The sequence below is a fragment of the Pollicipes pollicipes genome, unplaced genomic scaffold (genome assembly GCF_011947565.3).
Source record: "Pollicipes pollicipes isolate AB1234 unplaced genomic scaffold, Ppol_2.1 Scaffold_4002;HRSCAF=4701_pilon_pilon_pilon, whole genome shotgun sequence".
Taxonomy (NCBI): Eukaryota; Metazoa; Arthropoda; class Thecostraca; order Pollicipedomorpha; family Pollicipedidae; genus Pollicipes; species Pollicipes pollicipes.
This window is the reverse complement of record NW_023596420.1, coordinates 46,758,338-46,780,403: the sequence shown is the minus strand read 5'-3', so window position 1 is coordinate 46,780,403 and position 22,066 is coordinate 46,758,338. Positions and strand designations below refer to the sequence as shown.

The following is a 22,066-nucleotide window of genomic DNA, read 5'->3' as shown; positions in this document are numbered from 1 at the left end:
GCCGGCGCCGACCGGGCCACCAACAACGACCCGGCCGGCGCCGAGGCTTCAGCACAGGGTCGAACATCAACCAGCGTCTGCGGACGGTGGACGGGGCGCGGCGGCTGCTCTGGACGTGGGACGGCACGACCGCGGTCGACCCGATCCCACCAGACTCCTGCCCGGCTCGCCCACGTCCGCGTTCGGCGGCGGCGGCGCGCTGCCCGCCGCCGCCGGTCGGGCTGCGCTGGCAGCGGCGCCTCATCGGGACAGGATTACGCTCACCACCAGGATCACCCAGTTGGCGATCTCGTGGCACAGCGGGCAGCCCGAACCTGTGACGGGAAGGCCGTGTCAGGCCCGGCGGCGGTGACGGGTCACGTTCAGCGCGCCGAGACGTTCGGGGGACAGAATTAACGTAAAAACATGTTTTCATTCTTATGATGATAGCATCCAAACGCGGAAGGTGCTAAGCGTCATTCCTGTTACGGCATTTGAGATCGCAACATAGCTCGTAATAATCACGCCGCTTCACCAACGTGTATCGAAATGAATGATATCGTATCTCAATGACAGAGCACGCACTATTCCCCATCGACCCGAGCTTTGGCTGTTCCCATGGCTTTCTGCAACAAAATTTTTCGGACCACATCAGCTCGAACGACTTCGATGTGTCTAATGACACCAATGAGCACCGGGACTCTAAGACAAATGACAGGTGATACCCGATAACGACACGCACTTCAGCCGAATGTCCCCCTAAAGAGACGCCGTTCCCAGCGAAATATCGCCCAGCTAAGCCGAAATTGAACCGAGAAGCGTTTGCGTCGCGCCGTCCAATAACCACGCCGAAAATGCACTCAGAGTTCCGGCAATCAATGCAGCTATGAAGGGCGCGCCGCATGCAGTGGCAGGTCGCAGCGGGCAGGCCGGCCCGCGGCGGCTCCTTCCGAGAGCACACGGGTCGAGCGGCGACAGAGCGCGCGCTTATTGGCGGCAATAGCGCGCGACGGCAGAGCGCGTGGCGCGAACGATGGCAATATGCGCCGACAATGCCGGCAAATGATGGCGATTATCTGGCGTTAATCTGGCGACACGAGCCGTTCGCACACATCCGACAGTGGTGTGAGCGACACGATCAAAGAGAAAGAAGAGACGCCGACAAAATTACTCCACAAATGGCCTTCGTCATAATACAGCAGTTCGAAACCGCACGTGAAATTATTTCGCTACACGGTTGACGTGGCGCCTGTGCTGTAATTTAGAATCTTTGAAAAATACCTACGAGCACTAAGATTATGCAAGCTTGCTAGGAGAACAAACGTGAACCGATGCTTGCTTTCCTGGCATGGTGATGGTGGTGTTCATGGCAAGGTGATGTTCATCCTGGACGCCTTCTAACATAGTCGGTCTCCAGAACATATATCGTGGGCAGAGTGTAATGGTTCTGTATCTGACGTCCGCCGAAAGCCAGGATGAAACTTTGGCAGTCATGTGACCACGACATAGCAGCTGCTAGACAGTCGAGCCAGCCGAAGCTGACCCGGACGCAGTGAGGATCAATTCAGCGTCCGGGTTACAACTAAGGCAAGCAAAATCCTGCCCAGCATCATACACATACATGAAGCGCGCTCAATCACATTCAACGGCGACCTGCGCAAAATAACCTGTACGTTATGGCCGATGCTCGTCTACGTCGGCTGGCACAAATAGCGCGCTCGAGAAAGACGGCACGCCGTGTCAGTGACCACCGAAATATCCCGGGTTCCTTTACACATAAGTGGGACGCTCATCTGCCTGAGCCGGCTCGCATCCGCTACGGCTATTTTCAACGCCGAAGCCCTGCTCGCGCCGCGATGAGACGTCTGTGGTCCGGATGAAGATGGATTCTGCGGCTCCCAGCCCGCTAACTACTTCATCAAAATCGACTCCTCTGCCCCACTCGCGCCACAATGACGGGCGGCCGAGCCGGGCGCCCAGTACACGGCTCCGCGCAGCGCACCGCGTCTCTTGAGACAGTTTTTCGGTCAGCGCTGGATGGGCCGTCCCCGGCGCATTACCTCCGCAACATCATCAGCGGGCATGAATACAGAGCGCCGGGCGGTGACTCCGGCAGATTGAAATATACGGCGGCTACGAGCGCCTGGCGTGCGTCGCCGGCGCCCTCTGTGGACTATTGTTTTTGTCGCTGTTTTGACGGCGGCAAAAACGCCGGCCACGTCTCGTCGGCGAGGGCCACAGCTGTCGACAGGCGGCACACAGCTTTGTGTCATCCGTCGGATCGGGCGGCCGCTTTATTGGCAATACGCAGCCGTGCTGTGAGAATAATGACCTCCTTTGAGAAGCCATTAAAGCCGAATTGTGAGGATAACTAATAATTCAGCGGTTTAACTGCGGCCCCTGGCTGTCGATCTCGCGGGAGATGGGCGGGAGGGTGAGGTCCCGTTGACAAGATACTCGAGGCGGGGGCAGGCGCTGTGGAGCCTGCGCGAAACACCGGAGCGTCGCCGGCCATCTGCCGACGACACGGTCCTCTCCCCCCTCCCCCCGGGACCCACGCCTGCCGTCAGCGGGGAGGCACCCCTGGCGTGGATGGGGCACAGCACAGTTTTTGCGGCGCGCGACTGTTTGGTGGGGCTGGTGTGACGCTATTGGACAAACAGGACTGCACGGACACGGTAACAGTCTCGACGAGTGACTACCATTAGCGTGCTTCATTAATCATCAATGTCTGAGATCACTAGCAGGACCCAATTTCGCCCGCCGACCCCGAGCAGCGGAGGAGGGCGCCGGTGCGTCGAGAGCCACAGAACACTAGCGGCGGCGAGCGGGGAGGCGGCCGGAAGTCTTACTTTTCCGGTTGGTGGCGGTGCTGTCGAGCACGTGCGACACCTCTGGCGGCCGGTCGCCGACGGCGCTGGCCTCGCGGCTCTGCCAGTACAGCGGCTGCACCAGGTCGATCTGCGCCGTGCACTTGAGCTTGATGTTGCCGCGCTGGAAGTGGTGTGGCCGCACCCGGAAATGGAGGCCGGCCGTCACCGACTCCAGGCCGTCCTCGTGGATGGTGGGCGGCCACAGCTTCAGGTGCTCCAGCGCCGCCTGGACGGCAGACAAGCACGGCTGAAAACGACGCCCGACTGGCTCTCCAGGACGTAGAGGGGGGGGGGGGGGAAGAGGTGACTCAGAACGACGCCCGACAGCGAGCATGGCCGCCTCTTCAGGACATGGGGGAGAGGGGGGGGGGGGGTACAGGCGGACTCAGAGACAGAGGAGCACTCACCGTCAGTCACCCAGCCATCAGCACGGTGGCGGCCGACCGGTCAGCTACAGCTCAGTGGAGCACGTGGCCCGGCACATTAGGCTAAGGGACCACGGTTCCACACATCAGGGGGATTAACACCTCATACAGGACCGGGCAATCGCTCATTTTGACGGCAATTAAAACCATAAGCTAAGCTAACTGTGATGCATGCAATCTTGAAAGCAATGCATCACAGTTAGGAAAAAAACACACACACAACACATGAGCCAGCCAGTGGAATCCTTTTATTTGTCTTTGTATGCCTTCATTTGCCGTTGAGAAGCAGACATTTGTCTTTTCATATCAGACGTATAGGAAAAGGAGCTAGTCTTCGCCAGGAAGCGTCGCTGTCTGTCACAACAATGTCCGCACGCGCCGCGTGGAGCATCTCCGCGACGGGGACAATGCGGCAGTGCGACGGGCGCCGCTCCCAGGGGATGGCTGGATGGCGCGTCACAGACGATAAGTGGCGCAAATCCTGCCGCGCGCAACAGCTGGTCCACACCATTCGCCGACGAAGTTCTCGGTCGCTTTTTCAGAACCTGCCAACGGGAAGCTACGCGGCTCGGAATCTTCGCCAGTGTTTTTGTGGGAAGCTCCGAAAAAGGAGGCACGTCAGCGCGCTGCACCTCGTGTAGCTAATTGAATAGAATGCCAACAAGCTGCCAGTGCGCTGGATCTAGACGCTGCTGTACGCACAATGCATGCGTCGAGAGAATACCCAGCACAAAGTACCCGGAGTGCCCAGTTAAGCATACATCCGCCGGCAGAGCACCCCAGCGTCTCGCCATTCGCTGCCAATGACACGAGCAGCTGACGCTCGCGCCGGAGCGCGTGTTTGTGGGCCGTTCTGGCGGTGGCCCAGCGTCAAAAGCCGACTAAGCTACGGCGGGCGGCAGTCAACACCCACCGGCGGCCGCAACGGCCGCTGGCTGCTCTGCCGGCCGAGCTGCGCGGCCAGAGGTGACTGGCGCGTCACCGTCGCCGGAGGCGCCCCCTCCCCTCCCCTCCAGCCTGCCAGCCGGACCCAACTGTCCAAACAGGGACGCGTGCACACCGACAGACGGGCACACACACACGCATACACAAGCGCGCGGAGAAACAAACGCACGCGTGTGCACGTACGGGCGTATGCGTGCGTCTGTCGCATGCGCGTGGATACGTGTGCGCATGCATGGAGGCACACGTGTGCAAAGACGGACGCAGCCAACCCGCGGTACGTGCGCATTACGCGCGCACGAACACACGCACGGTCACGCGGAAAAGGACCGACATACACCCACGCAGACGCCATCCACTGATCGAGACCCCCTCCCCCCCCCCCTGAAGGCCCTTAGCCATATGTCAAAACCGCGCTAGATCCCACTCTCACATGTCTCTATCTCTCGACCGCGACTCCGTCTTCCTATTGATCCTGCCCGGCGAAGAGCGCTGTGGTCACCAGCAGAATGTGCGAATAGCCCGGGTGTTCCATCCACATGTACGGAGATGAGCGAAGTCGGCGGTGGCAGCCGGCCCCGGCGGCGGCTGGCAGCTGCCGCTCACCTCCTCGTTGTTGATGAACCAGGTCAGATTGGCGGCAGGCATGCTCCTGTGCGAGGTGCAGTTGACCTTGACCCGGTCGCCCACCTGGTAGCGGGTCTTGCCGCCGGTGATGGCCGGGCCGGCGGCTGGGAACGCTGCGGGTGGGGCGGCCGGGTCAGTGCGGACCGCCACACGGTGTAGGTCAGACCGTCACACGGCGCCGGTCAGACCACCACACGGCGTCAGTCAGGCCGTTACACGGCGCCGGTCAGACCGTCACACGGTGCCGGTCAGACCATCACACGGTGCCGGTCAGACCGTCACACGGCGCCGGTCAGGCCGTTACACGGCGCCGGTCAGACCGTCACACGGTGCCGGTCAGACCGTTACACGGCGCCGGTCAGACCGTCACACGGCGCCGGTCAGACCGTCACACGGCGCCGGTCAGGCCGTTACACGGTGCCAGTCAGACCGTCACACGGCGCCGGTCAGACCGTCACACGGCGCCGGTCAGACCGTCACACGGCGCCGGTCAGGCCGTTACACGGCGCCGGTCAGACCGTCACACGGCGCCGGTCAGACCGTCACATGGCACCAGTCAGACGGCCATACGGCGCCGGTCAGACCGTCACACGGCGCCGGTCAGACCGTCACACGGCGCCGGTCAGGCCGCCACACAACGCCGGCCAAGCTACCAGCGGCCAGCTGGCGCACGGCGGCCGGCTGCGGCTCGGCGCTCCAGCCAGTCCGGCTCGGGCTGCGTAGGCAGGATCCACGTCAGAGATCATGCCATGCGTGATGTTATCGTACTGATGCAGGCCAAATGAAGTTAGAAGTTGGCAATTTGTCGCGAACTAAGCTGAAACCAACAACAAAGGGTTAGACGACCGGACCATGGGAGATTGCAAGAGCCCCGCTGAGGCAGTTTTTAACTAACTAGACATACGCCACGATGAACCAGCGGACGTTTCGCATGACAGGCATGCACTGAGAACAGTGCGGATCACACGCTTCAGCACATTATCTTCGATGTGGTGTATTTCATGCTTTTCATAATGTTCTTCTGACACGCGACACCCGCCATGCTATGATCGAGCGGTCCCAATCGGCTGGCTTCTTACCATAACGAATTCACTTATGTTTCCGACATAATCCTCATTACACATGGAACTCATCCCATCCGGCTGTTTGAGGGGGCGTTATCGTCGTCGAACACACTCGATTACGTATGTACATCCGTGTCTGTGGCTGCATGGTAATGTTGTCATAATCCGCCCGACGAGATTACATTAACTCCGCGCGTGTGGGACAGCGGACGATACACTGCACAGGGAGACCGCTGACACTGCCGACAAACCAGCGACGCTCGGCGTCACGGACAGCCCCCCCCCCCCCTCCCCGGCCGTACAGAAGTCCGCACGGAAGGCGACAGACATCTTATGACGTCAGACATCTCAGGGCGGCCGTCGTCCGAACGGTTTGCCGACTCACTTGAACCAGGCATAGGTGCAAAGAGAATCTCCGAATAACGCTAAATCTTATATGCATATATACATATATATATATATATATATAATCTTACATATACATATATATCATGTGTACATAATCTCATATAAACATATATATATATATACATATATAATTACATAATACAACTCAGCGCCGGAGCTAGCACCTAGCTCACGCTGGAGCCAATCACACGCCTCCCAGCCCACGGACGGGACGGCGGAACACTGACACCCGAGACAGGTCACCGCCGCGGCTGGCGTGCTTTCGACGCTCGCTACCAAGTGTGTGCAGCCTATGCAGCTACTCCACCGCAGGTCGCCCGCGGCCACCCAATCGCCCCGACGTGGTGTCTGGAAAACGCTGGACGATAGCGACGCACCGTCCTCGGTCAATTTAGTGCATTCTCCAGGTGACCCAGTTGTGACCTAGGTGACCTGGCTGCGGGAGCGGAGGGCGGGACGAGTCACTGTGGCCGCGAGCTGCCATGGGTGCAACGACTGCTCCCATCTCACATGGGTGCAGTATCTTACTGACTGAGCTTCCATTCCGGGGAAAGAACTCTTACTGACTGAGCTTCCATTCCGGGGAAAGAACTCTTACTGACTGAGCTTCCATTCCGGGGAAAGAACAACGCAGACTGGCATGATCTTCGATTACAAGCAACAGTATTGTCAAGGCTCGCCAAAAACCTAAATGAAACACAAAGCATACAAAAAGCGAGAATAAGTTATAATAGCGCAAACAGCCGGTTTTCAGCACGCCGATTTAATCCGACACCAGGTCTCTACAAACCGGTTGAGTGAATATAGCAAGGGATCATAAGGACATGTTCGAGATATGCTCGGTGTTTTAGAGCGGTGTTCGCGACCACAGCTGAACAGGGCAACGTAGGGCATTTGACTCAAGAACCTGCGGCTCTTGAAAGACAGAAGGAGTTATGGGTCTGCGGGGACTGCCAACAACAATACACTGGAACATTCAATCATTCAGGTTCTCACATCCCATCAGCATACACTCAGTGCTGCGCTAGGAGTTCTCAAAGTGCACGTTGTCACATGTCGATACACATCTCATCACATCTTATCGACATGTTAGCACACGTGTTTCGGCTCACATGATTTAGTAATGCAGGACATTACTGGCTTACACAATCTGTTCCTTTCAAACCTTACCATCAATCTAATCAAGAATAATTAAGGGAGTTCCAAAGCTAGCTCCACTACACCCGCGGGCTGATGGCTAGCAGCGGCTCATCGCTTAGCGTTTAAGCCTGTAAGACCGGCGCGCGGGGCAAGAGCACGCCAGACGAACGGCCTGAAGACGGGCGGGTCTCGCGCTGCGCTCTCTCCTCGACTTTGGCAGGCCGGCCCGGTGCGGCGCAGACGGCCTGGATCCGCCGAAGACGGATGGCGCCCAATTAGTCTGATTACGATAAATGTGAAACAAATCTTCAGTTGCTGGTGTTGGCATGTCGCCAGCTCAGTCCAATCAGGAGTGCGTACGTGACGCAGGAGGGAGCCGCCGGCGGCCGCAGCGACGCGGCCGGACGCCGCCCGTCCGATCCCCAGCCGAGATAGGTCACGACGCCCCTAGCGGAGTCGCGATGCCGCCCCCCCCCCCCCCCCGCAGCAGTGTCGCACTGCCGTGGCCGGGGTCGGACCACACAAAACACGGCTGGGCCGGCGACGCGCGGCCGCGGTAATCCTGTGCTGGCAAATGCTGGTGGACAGGCGCCGGACCTGTTCCCCGAACCGCCCGTCGCCCGTGGTGGGTCTGGGGCAGTTTGGAACACTGGGCTCGTCTCCGGCCCATTGTACCCGGAAACAAAGGCGCCTTTTATTCCAGCGATAATGAAGCGTTCGGCGCGACACACAGCACTGCCAGCCCGCTGTGGACGGACTTCCTCGTTTTCCTCCTTGCTCCACATTCTTGCAATGCACGAAGTACGCGTTTCTTTCATCCCGTTTTCTTTAATACAGGCATGCGACAATGCAACGCCCCAGTGCTAACGGAAAAGTTATTGCATGACGAGGTGGTGATCATGCACGCGCTGATATCATATAAGTGACGTCAATATGCTGGTGAGCCGCACACAATTGCAAGTAACGGCAAAGCCTCTAGCACATTCTGCGAAGGGCTTCGATGAAACGCCGTTGTTTTCACCCCCACGGCGCCCGCAGCGTTGTCCCGCTACTCACACGCCCCTACCCACTCCCACACCCTTGGAATCTCACCTACGACGTGCACTTGTCCCTTGCCCTGCTCGGTGGCGAAGTTGGGCGCCTCGGTGGAGATCTCGCACATGTAGCGGCCCGAGTAGCGTAGAGTGGTCTGCTCCAGCCGCACGTGCGTCTCGTTCGAGGCGGCCAGCTGCGGCGAACGATAGCCGCGGCGTCAACGGTCGCCACCCGGCGCGCGACACCCACCGCGGCCGCCGGGCCCGGCCCCGAAATACAACACTGGCAGCGATCAACACATCTAAAAGGGCACCTCGACTGATTTCAAGCTGTGCGTGGAGACCTCGTTACCTATTCACGCTGGCGTTATGGGACCTATTTGGTGCCAACTAATGTACAAAAGGTAGGATAACCAGGAACGAAGTACACTGATTGTCGTGAGGTTTGTCAAAAGACCGGCATTTTTTTCTGCGGAAGCATTCGTCTTTCGTCATCAAAAATGTACCTTCAAGTCATTTTACGTTTGCGAATTGGCCCCTTGGGGAAAAGTCATTAAGCATCGCACACCCCACATAACATGAGGACGAAATAAAAACGTTTCCGGAGTAAACCTGGCTGGCTATTTTAATGATGCTCTGTTCCTGCTTATCGTGGCTTCCATGGATTCCACATTTTACACCAAATTGGCTCCCTCTCTAATCATTCTAGCGTGAGAAGGAGCTGTGAGAACAGAGTTAATTTACGTAAGACAGTCAGCACAGGGTGGTGGCATGTTTGAGGTCACGGGCCTGGCGGCTGACAGCCCCTGCAGCATCAGCATGCGCCGAGTCGAGTTTGCGACAGATTCGATGACGTCCACATGACGTATCGGGGAAGGTGTCAACGAGATGGCTGTCACCCGCCGAAGATCTCACCAGCGCAGCTTTTGACGGATCAATATGAGCCATTGTTCTCCTATTGTGACGGGACGTGCGCGGAAATAAAGTGCATGTGTGTTAAGTTGCGGTATCTCCTCATGATTCACGTTCTCTGCTTTCTGACGAACGACCGATCTCCACATTGGTACCGTCTTGGAAAGCTTGTGATAGATCCAATATCTTTAAAAGCTCGGAACAGGTGTTTTTGTTTCCTACTGGCCGTCGTTCAGATTTCGGCTCTCAGGGATATTACTCTGACGCTTATCTGTTCTCTTAGCTTGTCCGACCTTTTCGTATTTATCTTATACGTGTCCAGCAAGGCACGACAACCAGTCTGCATCAGGCCCAACAGCCAGCACACTTTTAGCAATTGTCACTCGATTGAAACTGTGGTGCCGCTTTTCATGCGGATTACGCCTAATGGCTGTCTACATTTCCTGTCTTCAACGAATGAAAGCCGTTGAATGATGATGTATCATGGCAGCTACATCCCAGAAGCCCAGCTGATAGCCAGTTACTCACATTGACCTTGATGCCCGGTTGCGGGAAGCTCTTCTTTGGCTGTCCCGTGGTTGGCTCGTATCTATAAAACTCCTTTCCGTCCTTGTACCACTTGATGGAGTAGAGGTCCTTGCCCTCCAGGTCGTACAGGCAGGCCAGGTTCACGTCTTCGCCGTGCTTGACGTGGGTCGGGATGCGCACCTTATACAGCTGTAGGCCGTCAGCAGCTGCAACAACGGAAAGTACCCTTCACACCACCGAAACGAAAGACTTTCCTGTGCTAGCGCATTTGTGTCCCTGCGCGGAGGCCTTCCCCGAAACACAGCAGAGTAGGCTACGAACAGAGAATAGGCTACGCACCTATTCCCGCGCGACTTCATGCAACTGCGACGTGTGCTGCGACGTGTGTATGCGGTAAAGACGAACTGTGAATTTACCGTCATACGTCCCTCATTGGTCACGTATAATTTCGGACCACGGCGATGCCTGGTCGGGGATCTGCGTCAATGTTATGGTAACATTGCTCTGGCCGGGGATCTGCGCCAATGCTGTGGTAACGTTGCTCTGGCTGGGGATCTGCGTCAGTGCTATTGTAATATTGCTCTGGCTGGGGATCTGCGTCAATGCTGTAGTAGCATCGCTCAGGCCGGGGATCTGCGTCAATGCTGTAGTAACATTGCACACCCTTCTCTGAACGGGCAACTGATACCGAACGAATATCAGAGCACGTAGCCAGCAGTGATCTTATGGTAAGACTCGGTGTTCGCTCCTCTTAGAAGGACTGGACTGCCGCACGTCACGGCGCTCTGCCCGAGACCACGCCATAATGTCAGGAATGTGTTTGTTCCGCAGCAGCCGCTGGATACTGGCGGGGGACACTGGTGACGGTGCTGTGCTGTCGGGCAGCGGGACCGTCCCGCCCTGGCCGGCAGCAAGTGATACTGGCGCTGTTCCGCCCGACAGCAAGATCACCCCAAGCTGTCCAGCGGCGAGTGTGATACTGGAGCTGTTCCACCCGACAGCGGGACCGTCCTGTTCTGTCCAGAGACGCGACGGGCCACAGCACACCCGCCCCCCCCCCCCCCTCTCCCCGCAGCACCAGGACTGGCGCTCCGCCACACCCTCCCTCTGCGGACAGTACACGCACGTCCAGGGTGTTGGGTGTCCCAACATTTATGAATGGTGCATGTACAACGAACGTTGCGGGTACCTATTACACCATTATGCCATCTGCACAGCGCAGTAAAAGCATGCACTGAACGTGACACATTGCCAGCCGGCGGTGCCGGCTGGCAGTGTGGAAACATCGGTACGAACGTGTCTACACTGCGAGGCTGATCAGTACCTTTATGCTTAAGTGATGCTCTATTACTCAAGCCACATGGGATGTGGAGCACATTTGCGAATTCAAGCTAGTGTCCCGTATCTCCCCCTCAGAGACATCCGATTTCGTCTGCCTTTCAAGTCATAACGGTAGTCCTGCCCCGACCGAGCTTTCAGAACTGAGGTCCCTCAGTCAAGACAAATCACGGGCAACCTGCCGTCGCAGCCAGGCAGCCTCCCGGGCCCGTCGGCGGTAATTAACGGCAGCGCGCGCTCCACACCGGCCCGGCAGCGGGAGCGGCGGCGCGCGATACAGGCACGGCAGCGGGAGCGGCGGGCTCCACACGGGCCCGGCAGTGGGAGCGGTGGTGCACGACACAGGCACGGCAGCGGGAGCGGCGGCGCTCCACGCCGGCCTGACAGCGGGAGCGGTGGCGCTCCACACCGGCCCGGCAGCGGGAGCGGTGGCGCGCGATACAGGCACGGCAGCGGGAGCGGCGGCGCTCCACACCGGCCCGGCAGCGGGAGCGGCAGCGCCCAACACCGGCCTGGCAGCGGGAGCGTCGGCGTTCCACGCCGGCCCGGCAGCGGGAGCGGTGGCGCTCCACACCGGCCCGGCAGCGGGAGCGGTGGCGCGCGATACAGGCACGGCAGCGGGAGCGGTGACGCTCCACACCGGCCTGGCAGCAGGGGCGGCGGCGCGTGACACCAGATGACAGCCGACCTTCCGGCCGGGGCCCCAGCAGCGCGCTGAGACCCCAGCTGACGCAAACACGAAGCGATGAGCCGATGCGCTCGTGCAGCAGCTCTAGTGTGGCGCTGTCCGCCCATCTCTTTCTCTGTCTTGACATGGTGGACGAGAGCGCTGAATTGTGTGGTAACGGCGTGGACGTTTTTGTGGTCATCTCACTGCGACAAATCGCGCAATGGGAACCAATTGATGTAACATTTTGTTTCTGTGACCCCTTCCCCAGGAAAGCACAGAGAGGTTGGCCACGACCCCGGTAACCTAATTTCATCGATGGTGAACACACACCCAAAACAAATGATTGGTTCCCATTCGCACATGAGGCCCGCGTGAGGTCTCCGCTCTAGTAGAACCGAGGCCCAAATAATCGCGCCTAACATTAAGAGGACACGAGGCCCGAATGATCACTTTCAAGAGAGGACGAGGAGCGAGTGAACCCCACTCGAGCAGTGACGAACCACAAACAATCTTCTCCAGACGACTACGGTGAAGCCAGCCGCCTCTGATCCCCGCCCCAATGGGACGACACGTAGATGACCCTCATTTCGGAGGGACGAGACACCAAAGACACTCGATTCGAATGGAACGAGGTTGCCAACGGCCGTGATGGCGAGCGACCGCCGGCTTCCGCGGGACGCACGGAATCGGCTCCTGCCGATGGACGCAATCAGCTGACGCGGTAACGGCGCCATCTGACGGCGGGGCGGCGGCGGCGCGGCGACTGACCGGGTTCCCCTGGCCGCGGCGGGGGGACAGGCGGCAGGCTCTGCTGCGGGGCGTGCCGGCCCTACGTCGGTGTCTCCCGCGCGCGGGGCGGGCCGCGCACGTGCCACTCAGTGGCGGCCCGGCCGCGGTCCGCACAGTGCATTCCCCGCAACAGGTGATCGTTAGCATCGAGTCAGACCGCTGCAGCCGTGGTCTCAGTTGCCTGGGTGGGCCACGCTTAGCACATGCACGAGAGACGTACCCAAATAAATTTTGAGACGAATGTTTTGGCTTTTTCAGAGTTTTTAATTAAGACGGTCAGATTACGGTGTGCTGTAGGATCAGCACGGATAAAGCTGCATGTGATGTGCATAGTATGCTATATGTAGCATATATAAGATGCCTATAAATCCAAAATGTGTTTCTTATTATGAAACAGTCTGTTGCGAGTTAATTTCGTTTTAGCTTTATTTTGAGAGCGTCGTCTTCAGCAATGAACACAAACGAGGACGCCACGCCAATTAAAACGGCATTCCGGAATGGATGGGCGGATGACGTCAATAAAACGCCAATGCTTATCTCTGTATATATGCGTTATCGACGATATAAGGGCACTTAAACAAAGTTTATTTGTCTACTTCAGTAGCCAGGAATGTGCCGTGACAACACCTAGTGGGTGAAATAATGTGCAGTGTAACATGAATGGACCTGTTGAATCACCGCCGAAATTCTGCTAATTGATTGTTGATATTTGTCGACCCACTCACAACCAGTTTTAGTGTTTTGACTGCACCTGTGCGAAAGCGTGCAGCCAGCCAGTGCTAACGATGAAAGACAATAACGCCCACGGTTCACATGCCACCTGCTTCTATCAAACACCACGTCATGAATGACGTGAGAACATAACGGACCTTTTACCATCCAAATGATTAGCAACGTGGGATAGAGGCGGCGCGAATACACAACACCTGACAAGGCACGACTTCCGCGCTTACATTCGGTGCACTTCCTAGTCAGCCAGTGCAATAAAAACACCGCCGTATCCGAACTCTTGCTATCCCAAACCGGTCGTGACACAATGCCCCTGATTACTGGTCAAACTGTAAGTTAGTTGCGGCTGTTCACCGCTCCCTTCGGGGAGCTGTGGTAGATTGGCTCCGTAGCGAGTCTGGCAGCGCCGTAAAACCCGGCCGATTCGTCTGTTTGTCGCCGTGATGGAGCGGCCGGCGGGGGCGCGCTATACTGATGAGGCCGCCGATCCGAGCTGACCGCCGCGCCGTGCGCCACTCGTGGTCCCTCCGTCCGTCCGCAGCCGTGCGGCACCTCAGGCGCCGGGCCGTTGGCCGGGCCCAGCCGTTACAGTCGGTGTCTGTCGGAGCGCGGCGGACACCGGAGTCCGGCCGGACGGCGCCAGGGTCCGGCCGGACCACGCCGGAGGCCGGCTGGACGGCGCCAGGGTCCGGCTGGACAGCGCCAGGGTCCGGCCGGACCACGCCAGAGCCCGACCGGGCCACGCCGGAGTCAGGCTCGACCACGCCCGGTCAGCCTCCGCAGCCGCGTCGATAACACCGCAATCACATAAGTGAGGCCATTTTTCAGTTCCAAACCCACGTCGCAATGAATCATACGCGGGCTGGCGTGGAAATGACCCCTCTTTTTGCGGTTGTCACAACAAATCAGCGCCTGCTGAAACCCGCGTCAGCTCAAGTTTCAATTTTCCTATCTGGGCAGCGCGGAAACGTGCCAATTCAGTCGCGGTTGCACAACGGTGGCGCAGCATACGTTCGGGCCCAACAGAGGTAAGGACAAAAACGATGCGACCCACGCTGTTTTTCCAGCTAGTGCCAACAGACTGTTTGCTGATGCAAATATATCAAAGGTGAAAATGGCACCAAAGCTGCACATTTGCACAATAAAACAGCTTCTGCACCCATTTTATGGCCGATTAGTGAGTGATATCACGGGTTGCGAATTACGCCGGCAGAGAGCGGCGAATAGCAACCGCGCATGCCAACAACCACCTGAAGCACTGGCACCTGTGCACACTATGACGCCGCACAATGCCAGCAACACATCCGGACAGCGTCTTTTACAGGGATCCCGAAGAACTCCGACAGCATTCCAACGTTCTTAGGCAGGGAAGCCAGTGACGAGCCTGACTAGTCGTTGGCCGGAGCTGTGAGCCTCGGTAGTGAGAGACCGTGCGGCATGAGTGGTTAGCCGCGGTTACTGAGGGGCCGTGCAGAAGGAATGGTCAGCCGCGGTACTGAGCGACCGTGCCGGGGTGGTTAGCCGCGGTAATGAGCGGTCGTGCAGGGGGAGTGGTTAGCCGCGGTACTGAGCGGCCGTTCAGGAAGACTAGCCGCGGTACTGAGCGGCTGTGCAGGAGGTCTAGCCGCGGTACTGAGCGGCCGTGCAGGGGTGGTTAGCCGCGTTTACTGAGCGGCCGTGCAGGAGGAGTGGTCAGTCACGGTACTGAGCGACCGTGCAGGAGTGGTTAGCCGCGGTACTGAGCGGCCATGCAGGAGGTCTAGCCGCGGTACTCAGTGGCCGTGCAGGAGTTGTTAGCCGCGGTACTGAGCGGTCATGCAGGAGGGCTGGCCGCGGTACTGAGCGACCGTGCAGGAGGTTTAGCCGCGGTACTGAGCGGTCGTGCAGGAGGTCTAGCCGCGGTACTGAGCGGCCGTGCAGGAGGTTTAGCCGCGGTACTGAGCGGTCGTGCAGCGGGAGTGCGCACATCTGCAGCTGGGGCGTCGGCGGCTGCCGTTTGATGGACGCGTGCAGGGCGCGCCCCGCCGCCGGGCCGCCGTCCGTCAGAGGCGCGCGCCATACCCTGTCAGTCGGCCATTATGCAACAAGCGCGCCGCGCCGGCGCTAATGGCACGCGCAATGGCCGACGCACGTGTCGGACACCGCGCGAGCACGGGCGTCGACGAGCGGAGAGGAGCCGCCGGCGCCGCCGAGCGCGTCCGAGGCCAACTCGCCGATGATGGCGGTCACAAGGGACGTCGCAAACGGGTGGCAACACCGCGTATGTCCAGCGCTCTCGCCTATATACGTACGGCTTTCTCTGCTACGCATCTTTCTCTGGTTTTCCATCGGCATTATGTATGGACGCAGGCATGGACATCTGTCTATGTCCATGCCATATACATATATATACACTTAACTAGTGGACTTCAGGGTTTGCGTAGACAAATGGCAGTGACTGCCAGGCGACAGGTGGTCGTCTCCAGTTCTGGATGTATTATTTTCTTTTTTTTGATACCGCTTTTAAACAGACGCGCTGCATTAAACATGCGAAATCCGCACATTTGAGAAGTGTTCCACATTTGAATGGGGTATTGGACTGAAGTGGCCTTCTTGGAGATCATCCGGTGCAATGCACAGCCCTGCCCTTCTCAAGACCTAAACCCCTCTAGTTTCTGAGCTACTCACTCGCGAAGATGTGCGGACTATTTCAGGTAGACTATTTCAAGTTCACCCAGGTATCCATGACGGCAAAACGTCATTCAAATCCTGCCATTACATTGGCCACGCAGTGATCAAGAATAAGAAAAATATAAGTGTCAAGTCGCTCAAATCTGGCGTTCGTGAACACGATTTCCAAATATAACGACCGTAAATTAGCTCGCAATGAAAGTTGTGCAAGGTAAGAAATAATAACAATGACTTAATCAAACAATGGCTGTTGGGGAGCATATTCACTAAACATAGGAATTATGTTGTCTTGAGCGGACTTTTTCACTCAGAAACTGTTCATAGCTGAGCCTATTTCATCACATCTGATGTTTGCTTCAATATCTCCAAACGTGGAGCATTCGCTTTTAAGAAGCCAGGCCATTTGGGCTATGTTTGGGTGCTCCTTTCCGGGCCGGTCCGTTGATGTATCGGTGCGGCAGACCAGCACATCTGGCCCGGTGGAAGACTCACAAGCCTGGCTGGCAAGATGGATGAAAAATCCATGCAAAATGAAAATACATGACCGTCGTGTGAGACATCAATAACACGACTTTGCTCTCGGAAAAATTACGAAAGATGACTTTGACAAGGAACTGAAATAAGTGCGCCAAGGCGTAGACGATCCTCATTGCGACAGCACCACACCGGTAACCATGGCATCTGGTTATCGACAGTTTGACCCTTTTGGTTTGGTTCGTTTGGCATTGCCCAACGAGGTGGCGTGTGGTCACCGGCGGTCGCGTCCCAGGAGTCCCCAGTCAAGGTAAAGCCCGGGGTTCCGCACACTTGGTGGTGGCTGATATAACGATATAATAGCACTAGCACCTAGCACATAGCACCTGATATAAAGATAGCACTGATATAACGAACCAGCTTTGACGACCAGACTAGCTTTAACGAGCTGATCATGCCAAGATTCGGGCACAAGTCACGTAATTACGGTTACGTGAACAAAAACCGTGGCCACAATCATGGAAGATATAATATAGGCTGAATGACTACAAGAAAGTCGGCACGTTCGTAGTTCCATGGGATGCAACATCGTATTGGCACAGGCAGAGGGGGGGGGGGGGCACAAGGGGCATGCATCTCGGGTTCCCAGGGGCTTAATCGTAGGTCCCAAGAAACCCTTTGGGACTTACGATTAAGGGCGCAATTTGAGGGCCCGAGGAACCCGAAAGGCCGACCGGAGGTGATGTTCAGCGGCCCCGCCGACAGGGCCGGCACCCCAGTGCACCTCCGTCATTGACTGCAGGTCACGTAAACATCGCGGCACGTACGATGGTGACCTGGAATGTCAGCCATGGAGCCTCTCGCACCGTTTGAGGACCCCCTAAACTAATGTGCGTGTCTAGCCCGACTAGAGACCGCCAACACCAAATAATTGACTGTCAGTCTGAACCCTGAGGGCCTGTTTCCCTTGTATCGGTCAGGGGCCCACAGTGTCTAACAGGGGTGTTCTGTGTTAACAAGGGGCCTCCAGTCGACCAGAGGAGCATTTGCGGAACAGGAATGGGAACGGGCCTTGAATGCCAGAAGGCCTCTTACGTCGGCCGGGTCTCTGACAGTGAAAGGAAACATGATAACTTATGATGCGTGTTCTCACTGAGACAATGGAAGGGCCCTATGCCCGTCAGGGCTCCCGCACCACATGGTGGGCCGGCCCCCCAGCTCTACAGCCCAATTCCCGCACGTGCCTGGTAAGCCGAATTGGAGTCTATATGTCAAATATTGGACCACCCACGGTGACCAGAATCTTGTTGCGTCATTAAGGGTTCCGGGGCCGGACCCGGGGCCAACTGCGTGGGTCAGTCTCGCATCGAGGAGGGGCCAATATGATATCAAGGGATTCCGCTCCTCGCGCCCAAAATGGCGGCCGGGAGGCAAACCGGGGCGGGGCGGAATGGCCTTCAGCCCTTCACCGGGGACGATCATGTGCTCCTAGTGTTCTACTCAACGAGGTACCTTGCTCGGAAAAAAGGAAGGTGTCTTATCAGTGTTGAATAGGGTGGGTCAAAATCAGTTTAAAAAAATGAACAAGGTCATCCAGTGTTTGCCTGAGAACGTTTATTCTTTTTTCAGAATCGACGCGTGAAACAAATTACATCGAAAGGCTTGAGCCTGCACGCCTGCAATCTCGGGAGCAAGGTTTCCGATGGCCGGAGTTGTAGTTTCAGTAAAACCGAACGGCGTTGAATGCTCCAGATACCAGACGGTGGGCGCCGTGCGCGCGAGAACGACCGGCGTGAATTAATACTTTCGAATGGCTTTAAAAATGAATTCGTACTTTTCAAAGATTGGACTGGGTATATCTTTTACCACGTTGATGATGTCCTCTGGCTAGATTAACAGCTGCAGCAACACAAAAAAGAGACTCTACCTTCCCTATTTCAGTTCCACCACGAGATTCCAGTACCACTTCGCCGTTCTGTAATGGCCAGTCCGTCTTACCATCAATCTAAAAATCTCACATATGGAATGTTCGCCCGGACTATTTTCTGAATGTGCGATACAATGCCCTAAAGCATTCAAAGGTACTTCTTTCAGAAGCGTCATCACTGTCGTCCACCCGTTGACCACGGCTCAGTGTCAGCCTCTGCGCCGTTGCTGCGCGGCCTGTTGAGACTGCAGCGCCTGGCGTCGAAGTTACTAAGATTTGCTAGTGCTCATGTTCAAAACTACATCACATAGTTTGGATCACTTATCGATTAGTGTTCAAGGGTAATGCTTTCAGAAGCGTTATCATTTTCGTCCCACCGTGGGCCACCGCTCGGTGTTAGCCGCTGGGCTGCCACTGCGTGGTCTATGGAAACTGCAACGATTAGCGTCGAGGCTCCTGTTGCTAAGATTTGCGAGCATGCGTGTTCAAACTACGTTGACATAGTTTGTATCACTAATCGATTTGAAGTGAACGTTGGACGTCGGAAAAGCATGGCTTGAGGATCTTCATACAAATTACGGACCCAGTTCGATCCACAATCCACATTTGCGTGGTCCTTACCATTTCTATAGAACCTGGATCATAATTATGGCAAAGCCTGTGAGTTCTATGGGTTTAGAAAGAGCGTACTGAGCCATTGTGAAATGTAAACACCACCGGCGATTTATCTTATGCAATCTTTTAACGCAAGATTTGTCCAGTATGTTAACCATAAAATACAGGCAGAAATGACCCGCGGTAGCTTCTGGCTTCTGATCTAGTTATGAAAGGTAAAGGTTTGAAAATTATAAAGAAAAACATGTCCTTATGAACAAATGTGACAACCCTGTACCCCCTCCCCCTTTCCAAAGGCTCTGGTTGTATCCCTGGCTGCACGTCCCCAGATAATGAGCAATCACTGGAACGTCAACTGAATCCGGCTAACATATACAAGACTCATAAGACATACAAAAACTCACTACCGACAAATCCTCGCTCTGACCGAGTTTGTAGTTGACGTATGAACGGCCCCACACACACTTCAGCGGTGGTTTTTACGACGCTCCAAATGACGTAAGAACAGCCAATTGACAGACATCTCATTACACAGGCCCTCTACGTACCTGTATTCATCGAATACCAGAGAAACATGGCGAGGAAAATACGGCTATTCACCACATCAGACCACGCTATAGCTCTGCTCCGAATCGGCGGCTCCACGTCGCCCGCATTTCGGCGGTGCTCGACGATTATTGAGCGTTCGACGGCAGCCGGTCGGTCGGCAGGACTTCAATACCCAGCCACACAGAGTGGAGCCGCCGCAGCCGGACCGAAAGGAGGAGTGGAGTGCCAGGCGGTGCGGGCGCAATCTGCTCCGACCGAGCGCTGAAGAGGAGCCGACGGTGGCGGCTGGGGGAGGAGGCTTGAAAGTGGGTGCTGGTTGGGTCACACACACACGCGCCACAGCCACGTCATCAGGTTCTGTTGGCACGTGGGTGTGCAGCGCGGCGTGACCTCCAGGCCGCTCAGGACGGAGGTACGGAGACCGACCGCCGGCTCTCTCCATCGCTGGCAAACGTCATTACGCCCGAGACAAAGATCGGACCCCGCAAAGGTCTTATCGTCGTTTCGTTTCCTTATCCCTATGGTCGATGCTATCACGAGTGTCGGCGGTGACAGGCGCAGGTCAAAAGCCTCCGTGAGCGTCACTCATGATCCTGCCTCGGCCGCGGAGAGCCTTTCGTGGGCGCTGCCCGTGATCCTGCCTCCCCCGCGGAGAGCCTTTCGTGAGCGCTGCCCGTGATCCTGCCTCCCCCGCGGAGAGCCCTCCGTGAGTGCCGCCCGTGATCCTGCCTCGGGCCGCGGAGAGCCTTTCGTGAGCGCTGCCCGTGATCCTGCCTCACCCGCGGAGAGCCCTCCGTGAGCGCCGCCCGTGATCCTGCCTCGGGCCGCGGCCGCCGCCCTTTGGGGGGAAGTGGTCGGCCGAAATAGTGTCCGTTAGTGCTGCGAGCGTAGCCAGCCGGCAACAAAGGCCGCGCAGACCGCACCGCTGGCCGCCAGGCGTGACGGCCGTCACGGCGTCACACGCCCCTCCCCTCGCCACCGGACGCGATGGAGGGTGGCGCCAGACCCGCAGCGCCGGTGTGGCTGTCGCGCTTGCCGGCGTGTCTGCGGCGGCTGCAGATCACAGCACGCCCCGGCGCCGCCTACACAGCCACAGTCGCAGCCAGCTGACCGGAAAAGTCCGGCGGTGCATGCGGCGTCGACGGGGGTGTGATAAACGTGACCGTGGCCACAATGCCTGCAGCGCCGAACGGCGTGGTCACGTGACCTTGGGACGGCGGACGGGAGTGGAGGAGGCCGCGGTGCCGGCTCTGAGGACGGCGCGGCGCGCCCCGCCCTCCGGTGGCGCTCGCTGCAGCTGGACGGTTGGTGCGGCCCCAGCCGGGACTCCGCGTGTCGCGCGCCAGACGGACCGCGGACCATCCGGCTGGAGGGACCGGCGACGCCGCTCGACACAGACGCCGTACGGACCGGCGCCAGTCCCCTGAAGCCCCCCCCCCCCCCCCCCCACCGGTCGGACGTGAGCAATCCGACGTGCTCTGCCCGACCCGTAGAACGCCGCGGCTAACACCACCGCGCGTTGGGAGACATCTGACGGGCCAAACTGTCGCCCTGTGGGGGACAAACAGCGCAACACTGACACCCGACAGGGACAACTAAAGCAACAATGACACCCGGCAGGGTGAACAGAAGTAACACCAACGCCCGGCAGGGACAACTGAAGCAACACTGACACCCATAATGGACAACTAAAGCAGCAATGACACCCGGCAGGGTGAACGGAAGCAACACTGACACCCGGCAGCGTGAACTGAAGCAACACTGACACCCGGCAGGGACAGCTGAAGGAACGTTGACCAGCGTGGCATCGTGCGCAGGACGCCCAAGCAACACTCATTTGGCGTGTGTAATGCCAGTGCCCCGACCCGCGGGAGGCAACTCGGGCAACGCCGCCGCCTCACAGGGAGCGACTTCGTCGGAAAAGTCAGGTAACGCCGTCGCCCGGCGAGAGACAGCCCAGGTAACACAAGGAGACGGCCCGCGTAATGCTGCCAGGTAACCGAGTTAGGGCCGTGCGCCACGGGCGCCGAGCACAGGCGTCTGGCAGCGACGGGCTCCGGACGACACAACAAACGAGCTCAGGACGGGTCAGACGGGCCCCAGGCGCGTAAGACGGGCTCCGGGCGTGTCAGACAGGCTCAGGATGACACATCAGACGGGCTCCGGACGACACATCAGACGGGCTCCGGACGACGCACTAGACGGGCTCCGGACGGCACATCAGACAGGCTCCAGGCGCGTCAGATGGCTCCGGACGGCACATCAGACAGGCCCCGGATGCGTCAGATGGCTCCGGACGACACATCAGACACGATCCGGGCGCGTCAGATGGCCCCGGACGGCACATCTGACAGACCCCGGATGCGTCAGATG

The 22,066-nt window shown here is 57.7% G+C and overlaps 1 protein-coding gene across 1 annotated transcript in view; it reads right to left on the bottom strand.

The window, feature by feature from the left end:
• Positions 1 to 207: 207 nt before the first annotated feature.
• The window catches only part of LOC119094080 (uncharacterized), a 32,895-nt gene continuing 11,036 nt past the window's right edge, over positions 208 to 22,066 (bottom strand). Inside the window, exons 2-6 of the mRNA XM_037217157.1 lie at positions 9,933 to 10,138; positions 8,551 to 8,686; positions 4,826 to 4,959; positions 2,832 to 3,078; positions 208 to 314 (exon numbers count right to left, since the gene is read on the bottom strand). Coding sequence (XP_037073052.1) covers positions 241 to 314; positions 2,832 to 3,078; positions 4,826 to 4,959; positions 8,551 to 8,686; positions 9,933 to 10,138 — 797 coding nt within the window. The 3' untranslated portion in view covers positions 208 to 240. The remainder of the gene's footprint in view (positions 315 to 2,831; positions 3,079 to 4,825; positions 4,960 to 8,550; positions 8,687 to 9,932; positions 10,139 to 22,066) is intronic.